Source organism: Melopsittacus undulatus, chromosome 9 (assembly GCF_012275295.1).
Source record: "Melopsittacus undulatus isolate bMelUnd1 chromosome 9, bMelUnd1.mat.Z, whole genome shotgun sequence".
Classification (NCBI taxonomy): domain Eukaryota; kingdom Metazoa; phylum Chordata; class Aves; order Psittaciformes; family Psittaculidae; genus Melopsittacus; species Melopsittacus undulatus.
In genome coordinates, this window is record NC_047535.1 from 14,686,176 (window position 1) to 14,703,358 (window position 17,183).

The 17,183-nt window shown below is 40.3% G+C and overlaps 1 protein-coding gene across 1 annotated transcript; it reads left to right on the plus strand.

Annotated features, from left to right (window-relative positions):
• Positions 1 to 452: 452 nt before the first annotated feature.
• On the plus strand, positions 453 to 12,944 carry CHRNB4 (cholinergic receptor nicotinic beta 4 subunit). The gene is made up of 6 exons (XM_005145715.3): positions 453 to 649; positions 5,140 to 5,285; positions 6,382 to 6,426; positions 6,546 to 6,655; positions 9,628 to 10,588; positions 12,640 to 12,944. Exons 1-6 carry the CDS (start codon positions 595 to 597, stop codon positions 12,778 to 12,780), a joined length of 1,458 nt encoding a protein of 485 aa, XP_005145772.1. The 5' UTR covers positions 453 to 594; the 3' UTR covers positions 12,781 to 12,944.
• The last annotated feature ends 4,239 nt before the right edge of the window (positions 12,945 to 17,183 follow it).

The following is a 17,183-nucleotide window of genomic DNA, read 5'->3' on the forward strand; positions in this document are numbered from 1 at the left end:
TTCCTCTCCTGCTGCTCCCAAAAAGCCTTTTGGAGCTCTAGTTTAGAGAGCTCACATGTGTGGGCCCTGGAGTGGAAAAGGGCTGGCAATAGGCAACACACTTTCTCTTGACACAGAGAATTACCCTCTGCTAGGGCTGTAATTTATTGAGATGTATTTCACTACCAGGTTTTATGGCACAAAGTTACATCCTGCTCTTCCCACACAGCTATTCCCTCACATTGCACTTGTGAACCAGAAAGCCTTCTAAATGTTACCTAGTAGCAATAATTAAGCAGTGGTGTTTGGCAGATCCTATTGCTTAGCTTACTCTTTCATTTCCTCTTACTCAACATTATCACATTATGTTCCCTCTTCTTATGTGCTTTTCCTCTTCACAAAGCTCTTTAAACAGCTGCAAAGGGGGAGGGACCACTATGCTCACGAAAACTCCACTTTGCAGAATGCTTCTGCCAGGTCCTACTGTCGGTCTCCTTCCAGGCATTTCATACCTCCAAGATTCAGATTTGATTCTACATCTCTTTCTTTTGCATCCCCGACAACAGAGCTTGTTGCCAGCTCAAGAACAGTAATCCACCTCTTCCTGTTACTGCCATGAGGAATACGTACACCCTCTTTCTCTTTGTGGTGGGCTCCTTTTATTTTAATGGTAAGTGATCTTTTCTTTTGGATACACTTTGCAGAACAGCAATAGCTTGCGGGGCTTGGAGGTAGGACTGTGCTATAACCTCTCAGACAATTTGTAACAATCATCTCTGTAGGCTGCAGACCTTCAGAGGATGCATGAAATGGATTATTTTAGTCTTGTTTCTGGCTTGCTCAGTAACAGTAAATCCACCATGAGGGATATGGACAGACAGTAAGTTGGAGATAAAATGACAGCACAGTAAGAGATGACAATGATAATCACTAAATAATAACCCTTTAGATGCTCCCAGGATCATCTGTGATGAGAAAAGCAGGCATTGTGCTGAGAGTGAAAAAATACAGAATGAACCATAACCTGAACCATAAATAAGACAGAACTCATCCCTCTCCACTTACTGGCTTAAGTTCATATATTTTGCAAAGTTCGTACTTCCTAATGGCTTGATTAGTATGTAAATAGCATAAATTAAATATGTAACTAGATGCTAAAAAAAAAAAGAGCAAACATACATTAAGAACATTTTCTTTAGTCCACCAGGATTTCTTGCATATGTTAAAACATATGCTACAGCCAACATGAACAGCCCGACAGCAACACGAAATAGTGCTTTTACCATGGGAGCTTCTTTTCACGGAGACTCCACTGAAGTGTTCAGAGTGAAACTGGCTGAAACTGAACCAAGACAAAAATGACATCTTTCCCATACTTACCTATTCATCCCACAGTTGTTTCGGTTTTTCAGTCACTGAAAGGCAGCTTTAGAAAACATCTGCTTTGTAACAAATGAAGAGTGAAGGCCTACTTCAGATTCTTAGATTACATGTTTTTAAACTCATCAGTATTTCCTTTTTGTTTGCATTAATTGCAGCATAGAAATTAAAACAGTCTTTCAAATACAGTAAATTTACTACTACTTCCATTGGAACAATCAGTTCAATAACCACAAGAGGTTAAATGAATCTTTTTACTCAAGAGTGTGCTGAGAAGTAACAGTATCACTAAGTAATTTCAGAGAAGATAATGAGATTGTCTTATCACTGCTTCTCGCTTACTCCATACTAATTACAGATGGGAATGTGGTGTGTCACCACTATCCACAAAAGTTACTTGGGAGAAAGGGAGGAACAAGAATGACAACATATTCTACAATTTATTATTTTTAAGCAAAAGCTATTTCAACATTTATTAAAAGAACTGAAGTCAGGGAAACAGAGGAAACATGCCCCGTGTGATATGTTACAATTTAGACATGGTAACAGTGCACTTGCCTGCATTTGTCAACGTTGGTCCTTATTCTGTTCTGTGCAAATCACTCCAACATTTTGTCTTTGCACTGAAAATAAACCACACAGGATGACTAGTTATTTCATTTTATACATTTAAATTAGACCACGTAAAAGAGAAAGCTTGCAGAGGGGAGTGAATGAAGTCTGTGGTTTTGTTTGTTCTACTGTGAAATTGGGTCTTTTTAATGGTCATACTCCTGCAGAGAAAACAAACTTACTGCAGAATGAGTTCTGCAAGTTACATGGCAATTTGCTCTCCTTGTCAAGGAGCAGATGTGTAGCATGTTCAGTGAAGGTAAAACAATTTCGTTAGCTCAGGATCCATCCCAATGCATTTTCTCTATTACTGCTTTCAGTACACAAAAAATACTCCACCCCCAAAATGAGGACCACTTCATCATTCTTGTTAAAATCCTTTGTCTAAAAGCATCAGTCTCCCCTCTGCAACATTCTGGGGAAAAATACTGTTTGCAAGGGAAACTGCACTTCCGTTTCTTCTAACTCAGAGGAAGAAGAGGAATTCCAAATGCATGGCTGCTGACATCATGACGTGTGTAAAGATAAACGTGAATGCCTGGCAATTTTGTTCTCATTAGGTGCCATCGGGGAAATACGTAGATTGGTATTGGAAAGTAAAAATTACACAGGAATGACTAATTTTCACAAGTTATTTACAGAGAGATTTGCTCTAGCAACCTTTAAAGCAGTGCCCTGATGACATCTAGTGGTGTTTGATACAGGCATGAGTGAGATGAGAGATTAGCTGCTTCCATGTGTATTTCTGATGACTGTTATTTAAAGGTTGGGATGGGATAGCAATTTTATAAGGAATTATTCAGTACAGGGACCCCTTCCCTAGGATCAGATCATGTTTCTTAAAAGGATTCATTAACAAATGATTTGTTATAATTAAGTCGAGGCCTGCATAACGTTATTGAGGGACGCAGTACTTTGAGATCTGAACTGTTCTTATCAGACATACAGACCCCACAGCAGGGTCTGATTCGCAGACCAGACAACTGTGATTACTAAAACCAGGTTTTGGATAATAGGATTATTACAAATTCAGAATGATTTTTGTACAAATATTCTGCAGTCTCCTTCCTGATTTGCAAATCCCTCCATATGCTGAGATAGTTACAGAAAATACAGCATCACAGTGAAAACACATTCAACAATTCAAACAGCGTCCAGTAACCACTATATGCAACAAACCAAATGACAGTGTATTTATATTTGAATGAAAGCCATCTGCTTACGTCACTTCCACACACAACAATGCGAAAGTTTGTTAAAAATGAAACCAAACCAACACAATAAAATAACCAAGATTCTCTGTTTACCTGTCACAAGGCTTCTCACCTATCCTTTTAAACACAGAACAACTCATTCCCAGAGGGCAGCCTCATTTTCTTCACAATATCAAATGTAGCTCTACCTTGATGGCAATACACAAGAAAAAACAGAATCTGGAGCTTAGCAAGGCTCAGTGTAGTTCTAGCTTGTTAAGCCTTTGATTAGGCAGGCTTACACTTAGAATAAACATGATATAGAGTATCTCATGGTATTATGGCTTTAATAATAGCTTGCAGTGAGGTACAAATCAAGCACAAATCAAAAATCAAACCTGACAAACACATAGGACTATTTGTCCAAATTTGTTTCCCCAAATGACTTGGGAAATATTTGAGAAGCCCTTTCTGAAGAACAATGTTAGAGTTAAGTATACGGCACTAAAATTGTGGTACCAATGCCATGGCATATGCTGGTCTTAAAAGAATGACAACGAGCCTGGTGTTAATCTCAACCTTTCCCCAAAGCTGTTCTTAGATACGAAAAATCTTTTTGATGTTTTCTTCTTTGTCTCCCCACTTTCTTGCTGGATTAGAAACAAGAAGTCTGAATAGTATTTTTTTAACTTGAGTGGAATTCAGAAGTAACAAACTGCCCTTTAAGGAATGTACATCCCTGTTCACATGGAAACCAGGCACCTAGAAGTGCACACAAACTTTGTGATCCTGACCTTTTGTTGTCTGCTTTTCTCTGGATCTCTTGGATATGCTACAGCACAATAAAAACCCAGAACAAATTAATGTAGCAAAAATTCTAAACATTTTACTGTGTGAAACTGCTCCAGGGCATCATGGAACAAATATGCTGGAGGGACACTACTCTCATTTCTGCAGTGTCTACTTTTGAGTTAGGTGCTCTTTCCTATGGTAGAATCATCCTATCAATTGGATTAGAATCTGTTTTCATTAACACCTACATCCATCACTGTCAGCTGAATGACACAATACAGAATTACATACAGCAGAATCTCTCTGGGTCAGTCTCTCTGGTCAATCAATTCTTTTGGCAGGATGTTACCAGGACCTTAGTCATCCATGTTATTATGTGGTCAACAGTGGTTTAAGAAGTCCACTAGAATGGCCTTTAAAAGCACAAGCAAGAAGATGATGGACAGACTCAATTAGTTACCTCTGAAGCTGTGCTACAAGCTGTTCTGCTCCATGGAGAAGGTGCAGGCTTTTTTGTATCCTGGTGACACTGTATTTTGCAGTCACTGAACTCCAACTTCGGCCACCTAAGATCTAGTGTTTGTTCTAGTCCGTTAATCAGGGTTTGTTTCCACATAAAATAAGGCTTACATATTGCCTTAGGTTTTAAAATAAAATAATATCATCACTACTTACCAAAGAGCTCCCTATCATTAAAAATTCTTACAGCCCCTGGTGCTGATCCTCTGGTTTTCCCTACATACACCAGTCTTTCAGCTTGTACATGTGCCTGCAACTCTGTCTCCTAAGACATTAAAGAGAGAAGTCACAGCTGGACTCCCCACATTCAGATCATTGAAACATTCTTCTTCTTTTATTAAAAGGGTGGTCTGCTCCTGGTGTCTATTTCTGAACATACTCCCAAAAATATCTATCAATTTGAGCTTCACATTTTACTGTGAAAAACACCCAAAGCATTCTGATTTATCTGCTTTGATCTATGCTCTGCGAAAGACAGCCAACTTCAGCAGAACAGATACTGGTGCAAGCACCCTCTCCTTCTGTTCACACAAGCCTAGAGTCTTTAGACACATCAAAAGCCTGTCTTCATGAAATAATGAGATCTGATGCACAGAAATTCTGTTATCCTTACGTCATGTCCCTTGCTCTCCCTTCTGTAACCCTGTTATGTGCTGTTTGACAGGAAGCACCGCAGCAGATGCTGAAGAAAAGCTAATGAACCACCTACTGAGTCCTGACAGGTACAATAAGTTAATTCGACCAGCTGTCAACTCATCCCAGTTGGTATCTATAGAACTGCAAGTTTCCCTGGCACAGCTCATCAGCGTGGTAAGTTCAAATTAGGCCATGCCTTTTAATTCATCACTACCTTCACAGCTTTCTAAGTGAAAGTCACACTGGTATTACTATGTCCCTGTTACTTTCTATTTTATGTAGTACCACACAGTAGGCAGAGCCATACATGCAATGTACTGGTGTTCATTACTTCAGGATGCAGCTACAACAGGATCAATCCAAGCAATAAAAGACAGTGACTGGATCGTCCTCCAATAAAATTCCATCAGTCAAAAAATCAACATCATTCCACTGATGTCAGTGCAGCTTCAATAAAGTTACACCAGGTTAGGATCTGCCCTGGATATTGTATGCAATGCTAAACTGACTTCTGCTGCCTTCATCGGAGAAATGTGGTTGAATGGCCTGAAAAAAAGCTACAGAGACAGCTCAAAATCTCATGGCAGATCAGGCATATCAGCAAAAAGTGAAATGTAAAGAAAAAGACATATTAGTCCTGCCTGGAATAGCTTAACATGGTTAAAAAAATCCTCATGTAAGCAACTCCTCAAATTCAATGAAAATTACTTCAATGGGCCTGAAAGACATTTTCACTCACAAGGTTAGCATGTGTTTAACAGTTCTTCCAAGGTACAAATACACACCTCAATGCCAAGAGAGGTTTAGAATTAACTGCAGTGGGAACAAGATCCAGCACATAAGTGGGAATAGAATAATTTCCTGAATCAAGGCTTTCAACTCTTCTGCTCGTTCCCTGGATGAAAAAGAAGATATAGATGACTGCCTCCCTGTCAGAATTTGTGTATGGGCCAGTGATTGGACTACTGCAAACATTAAGAGACCTCTATAATTTATATTCTGAAATTCAAGAGGAAAAGAGAGCGGCACTGATGGAATATAAGGGAACCTGTACAAACAGATGAGGTAGCCTACACACGTGCGAGCTGATTTATCCAGGATATAGTGTCATGTATATCAGGTGACTCTGGGACAAGTGCTCCTTCTCTCCTGCAGAATTCCACCTGGACATATCCTGGAAATATCCTCAAAAAACCACTAAATAAATGTTATTACTGCAATAAAGTGAAACATTTTCGAGAACAACTTTTCTCTCTCTTTTTCCCTGCAGAATGAACGGGAGCAGATCATGACTACAAATGTCTGGCTGAACCAGGTAACCAAGCCCACAGATCTTGCAAACCACAAATGCGACTGCTTTCACTCCATCACAGTGATTGCTTTGTTAGTGCTGGTGTGGATACTCCCATCACTACTGTACAATTCTTCTCTTAGGAGTGGACTGATTATCGTTTGGCTTGGAAGCCCTCTGACTATGAAGGAATAAATAGGCTGAGAATACCTGCAAAACACATCTGGTTGCCAGACATTGTGCTTTACAATAAGTAAGTAAAACTTCTGTTGTTTATGCAGGCAGTGAGCAAAACTTTAAGCATGTAATAAAAAACAAGGCTCAGAACCAATGAAGTAGGTCTGATAAAATTCTAAACCTGAATTTTGTAGCTTGTAAACCATATCAAGTGTATCTGACTGAGGTACTGGCCTCAAAGGTAATTTTAGTAATATCAGGGCTCTGGTTAAAGAAATTCCAGCAGACCTGGAGCGTATCTGCAGTGTGAGCTCTTACACCACCGCAGGGTCTGTGACAGGGCTCACAACTGAGACACAGATCAGCACCAAAATAGACTATATGGAAAGCATGAATTATAAGTACAAGCACAGCCATACACTGGTCATGTTTGCAAGAAGCCAAGACACCTGGAATTCTATCGGACAACAGGTTCTGAGCTAAATGTCCCTCTCCTTTCCCCACCTTCCACTGCAGACTCGAGGATAAATCTGTTACAAAGTTCACATGTATCAGAACAAAATAAGTTCATATTCATTTATAAAACCAAATTATGTTCTGTTTTCATAAGGCATTAAAAAAGTTAGTTATAAGAATACATTATAAATCTGTCAACATTTGACCCTGTTGCCTTATAAGTACTGAGAAAAAGAGAAGCTTGTTGCTAGGCACACACTTCAGCTCTTCTTTCAGACAGACAGCTAATTGCCAACTCTGTTTTGCTTCAAGTCTCTATCAAAGCCTTGCAGTGGATGATATCAAGTCTTGGGGGGGGGGGGGGGGGAAAGTCATAACTTTTAATATACTTTCATGATACTTTGAAAACCATTGAATTCAGGAACATACAACAGTTTATGAATATATACAGATGGGAAAACCTAGGAAGTTTATATATAACTGAGTTAAGTCCTTGGAATCCTACTACTGGAAATCAGATTTGAGAAATACTTAAAACTATTGTATTAGTCACAAAATAATTCAGACAGTGGATTAGGATGTACTCTGCCAGGTCAGATTTTATTCTGGTCCATTGTGCCCCCACCCTCAGCTTCTTTCTTACTCCCCAAAGAATACCATCTAACAGATTGTAAGAATGGAAAGAAACAGTTTTAAAAGGCTTAAATGTCTGGGAACAAGGTTTTAGCCTCACTGTATTAGATTTTTACACTGGTACAAAACTTCAAATTGAAACTGTAGATAAAGGACAATCACCTCTAGCTTTCTGCTGCTGAAGCACGTGTTTCATAGGCATCAGTCAGTTCAAGAAGGTGAAAATAAAAGAAGGTGCAAAGGAAAACACAGAGAGCATCCCCATGCACCACAGCTCTGTTTTTATGTAGCCTGTGCATAGCACTGCAGAGGGCACTGAGACAGCATCAGCAGCCTAGCCCCTATCCCACAGCGAGCAAGGGGCAGCCAGCAGAACCTACACATTCTCAGCCCAGGAGTCTATGCAGTACGTTGTAGGGCGTAGTGGTAAATCTAACACATGGAGATAAAACCATGTGAGAAATAAACTATTTCATTACTAAAACCCAGCAGTTTTACTGGCAATGAACTAATGCCCCTTGTATGCTGTAGCCACTCACTTCTGCATCTGGTTGTTTTGCTGCCTAAATAAATTAGCTACAGGGGTCTCAGCTCAATGCCAGGGACCAGGGTTTGCAACATGAGGCTTTTCCAGAGCCAAATATAACTGATCTGGAGAACAGCCTGTACCAAGCCTTGTATCTTTGTAGAACTTCCCTGCTTAGAAAGAAATCAACCTTAGAACTAAAATAGCTCTATTTTCCAGGATGCCTTGTCAACAAACGTGATTCATTAGTCTTTTCAACAGCTCTCAAGGAGCACATTTCCACCCAAATAAAAGGCTGCTACTTAGCCATAGACACCTGAACTTCATTCGTTTACATTTGCCATGAGTTTGGCCTTATATTTTTGCAGGTAATATACTGTCTTTATGTTATGTGCATTTCTTTACATCTATATTTGTTTATCAAAAGGAGGCATGTGAGATGTGTCCAGTCCAGACTCTTCTTTGCAGTCTAACAAAGAGGCTAACCCATTTTTTTATAAAAGCAACTGATCAACACAGGATCAAGCCTTTGAGTTTCCTCATCTGCCAAGGCAGATAGTCACTAACCTTTGTTCCTTCCTACTGTTGCACTTTCCTTTGGCAGCCCAACTAGCTGAGCTTGAAAGATCCTACATAGCTCACTCAAGCAGATACACTGAAACACTAGATCTCAGAAACATTTATCAGCAGCTGACCACATTTCTACTCCAGGATACACCATAGATTAAACAGCACTAAATTGTTTGCCCAGAAACATTGGACAGGAGAAGATACAGACTAACTTATAATGATCTCCCTGAACTAAAAGGCCCAGCACAGAAGACTCTCCTGGTGGAGAGTTCTGCAGTTGGAGAAAATACAAAGCCAAGAACACTGTAGCTTACCTGTTCTGGTGTTGTAATAAGTAAACATTAACTGAAATGGCACAATAAATTATAAACCGTATAAGTACATTTCCTCTGCCTACACTCTCCCTGCATTTCTGACTAACACTGCTCATCCTTATTTCCTTACCCAAGCTATTCAGGAGTGTTGCTGTGTCCCAGATCAAAGGTACCTTCCATTTTAATGCTGGATGATCTCATTTTTACTCAGTCTTCACAGATGTAGCAAGCCTTAATTACGTTAACAAACATTTACAAAACACTTTGAATTTTTTAGATGGAAGAGAGATACAGGTTTATTATTTAATAATAATTTTCTAGAATAGCTTTGTAAGTATTGGACTAAATATAAATTCTGATTGGGAGAAATGCAACCTCCATCCCCATATTAAGTTACAGCTCCCTACAACATAGATTTCCAAATCAAAATATTACTAGACTTTGATTCCAAAAAAACCTGAGGCCCATGAGAATGTGTGGTTTGAACTATGTTATTCTTCTTAATGTTTTCCTATCTCCTCTCCTTTTCCTTTCCTCTTGTTTCATTAGTGCGGATGGCACTTATGAGGTTTCACTCTACACAAATGCGCTTGTAATGAATAATGGAAGCATTCGATGGTTGCCACCAGCTATTTACAAGAGTGCCTGCAAGATTGAAGTTAAGCATTTCCCATTTGATCAACAGAACTGCACCCTGAAGTTCCGGTCTTGGACATATGATCATACAGAAATTGATATGGTCCTTAAAACTTCCATGGCAAGCATGGATGACTTTACACCAAGTGGAGAGTGGGACATTGTAGCACTCCCAGGAAGAAGAACTGTCAATCCTTTGGATCCCAATTATGTTGATGTGACATATGACTTCATTATTAAAAGGAAACCTCTTTTTTATACCATTAATCTTATCATCCCCTGTGTGCTAATTACATCCTTAGCCATCCTGGTGTTCTACTTGCCTTCAGACTGTGGTGAAAAAATGACCTTATGCATATCTGTGTTGCTTGCCTTGACTGTGTTCTTGCTGCTGATCTCCAAAATTGTCCCTCCAACATCTCTAGATGTTCCACTGATTGGGAAATATCTTATGTTTACAATGGTTCTGGTGACCTTCTCAATAGTTACCAGTGTCTGTGTACTCAATGTCCACCACAGATCTCCAAGTACTCACACAATGCCCCCTTGGGTAAAGCTGGTGTTCCTTGAAAGACTCCCAGCCTATCTGTTCATGAAGCGTCCAGAAAACAACTCTGCACGGCAAAAGCTGTGCAACTGCAAAAAGACAAAAGGAGAGAAGCCAGCCGACTTCTACAAGAACTCTACCTATTTTCTGAACACAGCCTATGCCAAAAAATACGACACAAAAATCACAGAGACTCCTGACAATGTCAGCACTCATCCAGAGTTTAGGTTAAGAACAGGCACCAAATTTTCCCCTGAAGTCCAAGAAGCAATTGATGGAGTCAGTTTTATAGCAGAGCATATGAAAAGTGATGACAACGACCAGAGTGTAAGTAAAAAAGAGAGATCATCCCAGTCTTTCCAAACGTCATCTCCTGCCCTCCTCTGTAACACACTGTTCTTCAGAAAGCGTACTTGAACTCCCTAGCTATTCTCAAGTTTTAAGAGAGACTGTAGCTATAGCTTATAAGAGGAAATAATTTTTGCCATTACAAGAACTTAATGAATAGCAATTTGGTAAACCCCAATACTCTCCTGGAAAGTAACATGGCTGTTTCTACCAGGAGAGAATGGTGACTGCCCACTAAGTCATTAAATACCCTTGAAAAAGCTGTGCTGCCACACTCAAGTAGTGTTTGGCAAGAAATAAAATAATATTCAGTTCCAGGTCATAAAAAGAGTATTTTTCCCCTTTGTATTCAGTACTACCATGACTCGACCCATGGCCAGGGCCTGTTAACCAGAAACACACTACCTGCAGCTCAAGCATTTATTTACCCAACTGTGCATAGAAGGAGGATTTAGTAAAGTTGGCAAAATGCCTTTGCAAACACCCTCTCTGGGTTAGGATATCTCTCCAAATGTGGCAAAACAATGGGTAGGATCGAAATCTTAATGCCAGCTGACCTGTTACTTCTTTCATTTGAGTAAATCACTCATTACTGGCTATGAGAAGTACTTTATCCAGGATGTGTTTAAGCATTGCTGCTGCCACCCTGTTCACTTGCTCTGCTCATGTGCCAATAGCTAGCACACTAAAGCTGATACAAATACACTGTAAATAATGCTTGGGAAAACTCAGATGGTTTTGATCAGTTCTGTTTAGACAAGCTTACTTACTTTCCCAATACTTAGGAAAAATCATCCTCATACCTACTAGTGTCATCTCTCTGACCAAGATCCCAGTGAGAATCCAGGTTCCCTACTCTTGTTGTGCTCTCCCTCCCTCAGCCAAGCAGATTAAATGAAGTCTGGTTTCTGATCTTGCAGAAGTCCCTTGAGGAGCATGCTGCTGAGTAGTTAATGTTTTCTATTAACTGAAATTACTGTCAATATAAATAAAGAGGATCAGCTATTAACATTAGACATGAGCTTGTAAACATTGAAACTGAGTGAACAGAAGCAGACACCTTATGGCAGAGAAAAAGGCTTCTAATAGCTCAGAAATTCTAGCAAGAATGTGTAGCACACTAAGCTACAAAGCTTCCACCTCGTACTAAGATAATTTTCAAGGATATTTTATACATTAAAAATTAATTGAATGTTTTTCACAGGGCTCTTTGATATAACATATAAATTTCCTTGATGCTTAATTTTAATCTCTACTTTCTTCCTTAATTATCACAGTCTGGTAACAACTGTTCATGCACATTTACTGTGGTCTGATTTCAGCAGCACACAATTCCCATTACCATCAGTGGAAATCTAATATAAGACATGGGATAATTGTCAAGTATGGTAAAGTCACTGAGGTGACAATGTCCTGTGTGGAACTAGAACCAGAGAGAGAGGAAAAAATAATAATCTCTGAGATGCAATTGAAGATGGATGTATTCGTCCTTTACAATAATAGCCTGATAGTCACTTCAGTTTGAGAACAGAATCTAAGGCCATGACTTTCACAGTCAACATATGCAAGGCAAAAAGGGATTTTAATAAAAGCAACAGTATTAATATGTATTAAGACCCTTGATTAAGATGACTGCTGCTAAGAGCAGAACTCTGAAGCTAACCTTGTCTAACAGCAGTAAACACCATCTATTTTTGTCCACTGAGATTAATAGCATATGCAAACTAAAATTGAAGAAAAAAATTCCTTAACTGGATTATACTGTGGGTCCTTCAGGACTGGCTCCCACCAGGCAGCCATGCTCAGCACCTGCTGTATCTAAGACACCTAAGAAGTATTTGCAGTATTTTCATCCACTGCCTGGAATGGTGGTAGGAGAAAAATCCCTTCCTAAGCCTAAAATCACTTTATCCTCTGAACCTCGAGATTTGTTTCCATTCATTTTCAGAAATTAAAACTTGGCATTAGCAAGAGGAAGAGCAAAAGAATATGACCAATTGCTAATACCTTTAACTGGCTTTTTCTTTCAGGTCATTGAAGATTGGAAGTATGTTGCCATGGTAGTGGACAGGCTGTTCCTCTGGATATTTGTCCTTGTTTGTGTTCTGGGGACTGTTGGATTATTTCTGCAGCCACTTTTTCAAAACCACACTACTGCCATGAACCCTTAGTTGTCATTTAAAATTGTCAGTACTTACACAGATGTTTGGTCTCATTCCGCTCTCAATTCCCCTCCGTTAAACCCACAGAGATGCCAAGTGATGTGCTTTTACATCAGATTTAGAGTAGGGAAATGGAAAGCAGAAGTTGACTTACTGGGATAGGAAAAAAGAGTAAAATGAACAGAAAACTATTATTTTTTCCAATGAGTTCAGTACTTCTCATGATCTCTTGGCCTTTTTTTGTTTTGTTATTTGAAGTCTGAACATTACAGAGAAAGGCTTCTACTGTACAATATGCCATCCTGGATCACAAGCGTTTTTAGTAAGTAAGTATTTCCTATACATTGCCTCAGGAAGGACATTTTCTTTCCTCAGAATACTGCAATTTTCCTGTTACAGAGAAGATGTCGCTACGATGTTTATTTCCTTCAAATACATCAAAGCTACTTGTGTCTGATTTATAATGAGCTTTACAAATGGAACCACTGTTTAGCTGCTGGAGTATGAATTTGAAAATGGAACTGAGAAACCTACTTCTGAGGTAACCACTGTTAGGTTTCTCACATTGCCATCTCTGATCACTGACTGATAAACAGAGGCCAAATCAATTTATGATAAACAAACATGTATATACTTTGTTCAGTGATGAAATTGAAATAAAATGTAAACTTTTCATTTATAGATATTTAGTCCTCAAGTGTTACTGCAACTTTAACAGCTCATGTAACTGGAGTTCATACACACTTTTATGAAGCTAGGGCTAACAGCACAGGAAATCATCTGGAGAAGACAACTGTGGAATAAGCAGAATGAGCATAAGACCCCTGAGAACAAACAGACCTGCATGTTTTGCTAGGATTTTGTTGAGGATTTAAGTATATTCCTCAACAAATTAGCTACGACACAACACATAACACAAGTACAGTCTTTGGCAGAGGGCAGATCAAGGCCTAGACTCCCATCACAGGACAATTCCACCACACTTTGTCCTGCAGAAAGAGAAGAGGGCTCCTGGCATTTTTCAAGCTAAACCAATCTCAGCTGTTCCTCGGGTATTGTCAGAGCACAACAATTTTACTGCCAAAGATAGGTACAGCTAATGTTCAGTGAACAAACTGCTAAACCCCACTACTGCTTGTGAAGGGGATTTGAGGCTCTCCTGTTCCAGGAGAGGAATAGCTGACACCTAAACCTGTGTTCTTCCACAAGTCAGGGGGTTGGAACTAGATGAGCTTAAGGTCCTCTCCAGCCCCAACTATTCTACGATTCTATGACTCTGTAAATCACAGATGAAGACAGCTCCAACTCTATTTGCCCTTGTCAAAACCAAGCCTACATCTCTACCTAGACCGCCATCTCCAGACAGCTACAGATAACTACATAGATTTTGACATGCCAAAACAGGTACAGCAACACTTTTCCAGTTGTTGAGAGCAGCTCCAGGACCTTTGTGGATTCCTGTGTTCAGCAAAGGTCCTGGTCCTGCCCATGCACTGAACTCCCAAACATTAACTGTTCTGGACATTTCCCAAGGTGACTGGAGTGCAGCATAAAGCTTAAATGGGCTAAATCTGCTTTCCCCACCTCAAATGTCTTTTTCTCCCTCTCAAACATATGGAGCAGAGCTATTTCTCTTCAGACAACGGAAACACCAGTTGTAAGATGAGATGGGGCACAATCAGCCCCCCAAGAGCAGAGGGGTGCCTTCACTCACACAGGAAGATGCTCCCCTATATTAGGTTATATGCCAGGAGCTGATGTGGCACAGAGCATCACCAGCACACATTCACACACTGCTCCGGCTGCTTTCTCCACTCACGTGGAAGCCAGAGAAGCTGCCAGGACTGTGCAGACAACATAAAGGCGAAGCCCCTTTAAATCCCACAATAAACCTGAACAATGAATCTGAAAGAGGCAGCACAGACTTTAAATGCTTCTGCGAGCTACTACACACCTCTGCAGGGCAGCAGGGAGAGGGACTCACTCAGCCAAGCAACCAGGACCAAATTAGCCACGGACCCTACATCTACTTGACACTGGACCCATGCAGAGCAGAAATGCCTCTCTCTGCATTTTTCAGCTAGCACCAATTTTTGCTCCATCCCACTCTCGCCCTCCTACCAATCATCACTTCTCTCCCCAGTCCTTTATTCTTCTTACCCTCTCCCTTACTACCTGAATGCAACTGAAATGAGGCCTCCAATACTCCCATCTCACAGTTGGCCTTATCTTTATGAGCAGTAATGACTGATGGCGCTTGGCTCCATAACTGCAGCCTACAGCTGAATTATCCCCTGCACAGACAAAAGTTTCGGGAAGGATTTGGCAGCTCAGCTAACAGCTAACACAGAGCATGCTCAGATGGAGGCCTCAGACCTAACAAACCCAGAAAAAGCTTTCAGAAAGCACTTCATTGTCCCCCAGGAGATCCCTGCAGAATAGAGCTCCTCATCCAGGGCTCTGGTGCTTTCCATCCACTGTGCCCACTTACTCCTTTTTCCACCATAAGTAAAGCAATATGCTCTTCTCTAGTTACGTTCTTGGAAACCACCACTGTACTTTTTTTCGAGTTTCCAGAAATAATTCCATCTATAGAAAACTTCAGAATGGAAAATTTCACCCAAAGTCCTCAAATTTGGAAAGCTCTGACCTCCTAAAACTGTGCTTTCAAAACAGGAAATGCTTTTTCTGCCTAACCCTCAGCAGCTCCATTTATGTAATACCCAGCAGTGTTCCCACTTCAACTGGGCAATGAATTGCAGGGCTTTCTGATAGGGGTTTTTGGCAAAATCTCAAAAATGAAATATTTCTGAAGAAAATGAAACATTAAAAAGGTTATTTGGTGGCTAAAATGAATGAGAGAATGTCCTAATGCATCAAACAAAATAAATTCCAATATTTCCAATTTTCAGGTGGTTTACAAGAATGCTTTCCATTAAAATAAAAAAAAAGAAGAACAAAAGCGGTCATGCAAAAAGTATTTTTTCACTAGAACTGTTTTTCAGTGGCAGTGTGGAACCAGGCTTTGCTTTTCTACTTGAAGAAAAGCCTCCGTTGGCTTCCTCCCCATTCCCTACCATTACAAACCTCTTTGAGTCTGACCAAAGCTGTCTTCCATTAGAACACACAGAACTGTCACCACCACCACACACAGGTACCATCCGTGTCCAGGTGAGTTAATATGGGACTGCTTCTGCACCCTTGCAGCCACTAGAGAGAAAAGCAGTATTGGATTTTTATAAAGGGAGCATCAACACCCCAGACAAAGGTGGCAAAATACTCTTTTCCTCACCACCAGAGTGGATTAAGATTTGATCTTAACAAAGCAAAACACCTCTAAAAGTGGTGTGTTTACTAAAAAGAAGAGGCTATGCAGTGGGTTACTGCAGATCTTCTTGGGTAGATTAGCTTCCCCCTGCCCATACAAATGCTTGTACACCTTGATGCAACAGCTCTTTGCTACCTTTGCAGATCAGGTGTCTCCAAGTTATTCAGTTTAAGCACTGGCTTTTGGGAAATATGGGTTGTGATCTGTTCTGTGAAATTTTAGCTCATTTATAATTGGGACAAAAAAGAAGCAAACAAAATTGCAGTTATAATACTGATTATACATAAAAACCAAGAAGGCAGAAAGGGAAAACATCTCATCTCTATGCCCTGGAAATGCAAAAATATCTATCCACAAAGGGTTAAGCTAAAAGACCAAGCAGCCGAGTTCTCTGGATAAAAAGAAATAATAAAGAAATAAATCAAATGGACAGTAAAGGCTATTTCCTCCAAGCTAATAGAATTACAGAAATTATCATAAGAGTATGTGTCTGGGGATGGAGTGAATGATGCTCTGAGGGATAGGGCAAACAGGATAAACAAGCTCTGTGCCAAGAGCAGCTGAGCTGAACCCACTCTGGTGCTCTTTCTCCCAGTGCTACCTCTTGATGCAGTGCCAAAAGGGATCATCATTTATCCTTCCCTAACGGCAGGGAGTGAAGCACCTACTGGGTGCAGCCTCCGGTCCCACAGGGCTTCCCCCTTGTAATTTCTAAAAACAAAGGTGGAATCTCACATTTTTCTGTCCCACCTCTCCTTCCTCTTCACACAGACTGCCCAGATGTGTGCAGCCACCACTGCACGAATGAGCTTTCCGTTACCTGGTCGTTCAATGTGGGGCAAAAAAGTGACATAAAAGCTAACAAGGAAGCTGATGGGCACCTGGGGAATGAGCCCCTGTACAAATCATGACTTTACCACTGAACTTCAAACTCAACTCCCCATTCTCTCCCATCTCCTCCCCCCTGAACAATAAGGTTTTGTGGGATCAAGCTCACATTCTATGCTCTTATTCCCCTCCTAAATTTCTAATCCATCAAAATAGGATCAGTCCAAAGACAGTTATTCTCAAGAGTTTAGTCAAG

Coding starts and splice junctions, on each gene's coding strand:
- CHRNB4 (XM_005145715.3), top strand. CDS start 595: ATGAGGAATACGTACACCCTCTTTCTCTTTGTGGTGGGCTCCTTTTAT. Junction 6,427..6,545: donor CAAATGTCTGGCTGAACCAG/GTAACCAAGCCC, acceptor TTCTTCTCTTAG/GAGTGGACTGATTATCGTTT. Junction 6,656..9,627: donor GACATTGTGCTTTACAATAA/GTAAGTAAAACT, acceptor TTGTTTCATTAG/TGCGGATGGCACTTATGAGG.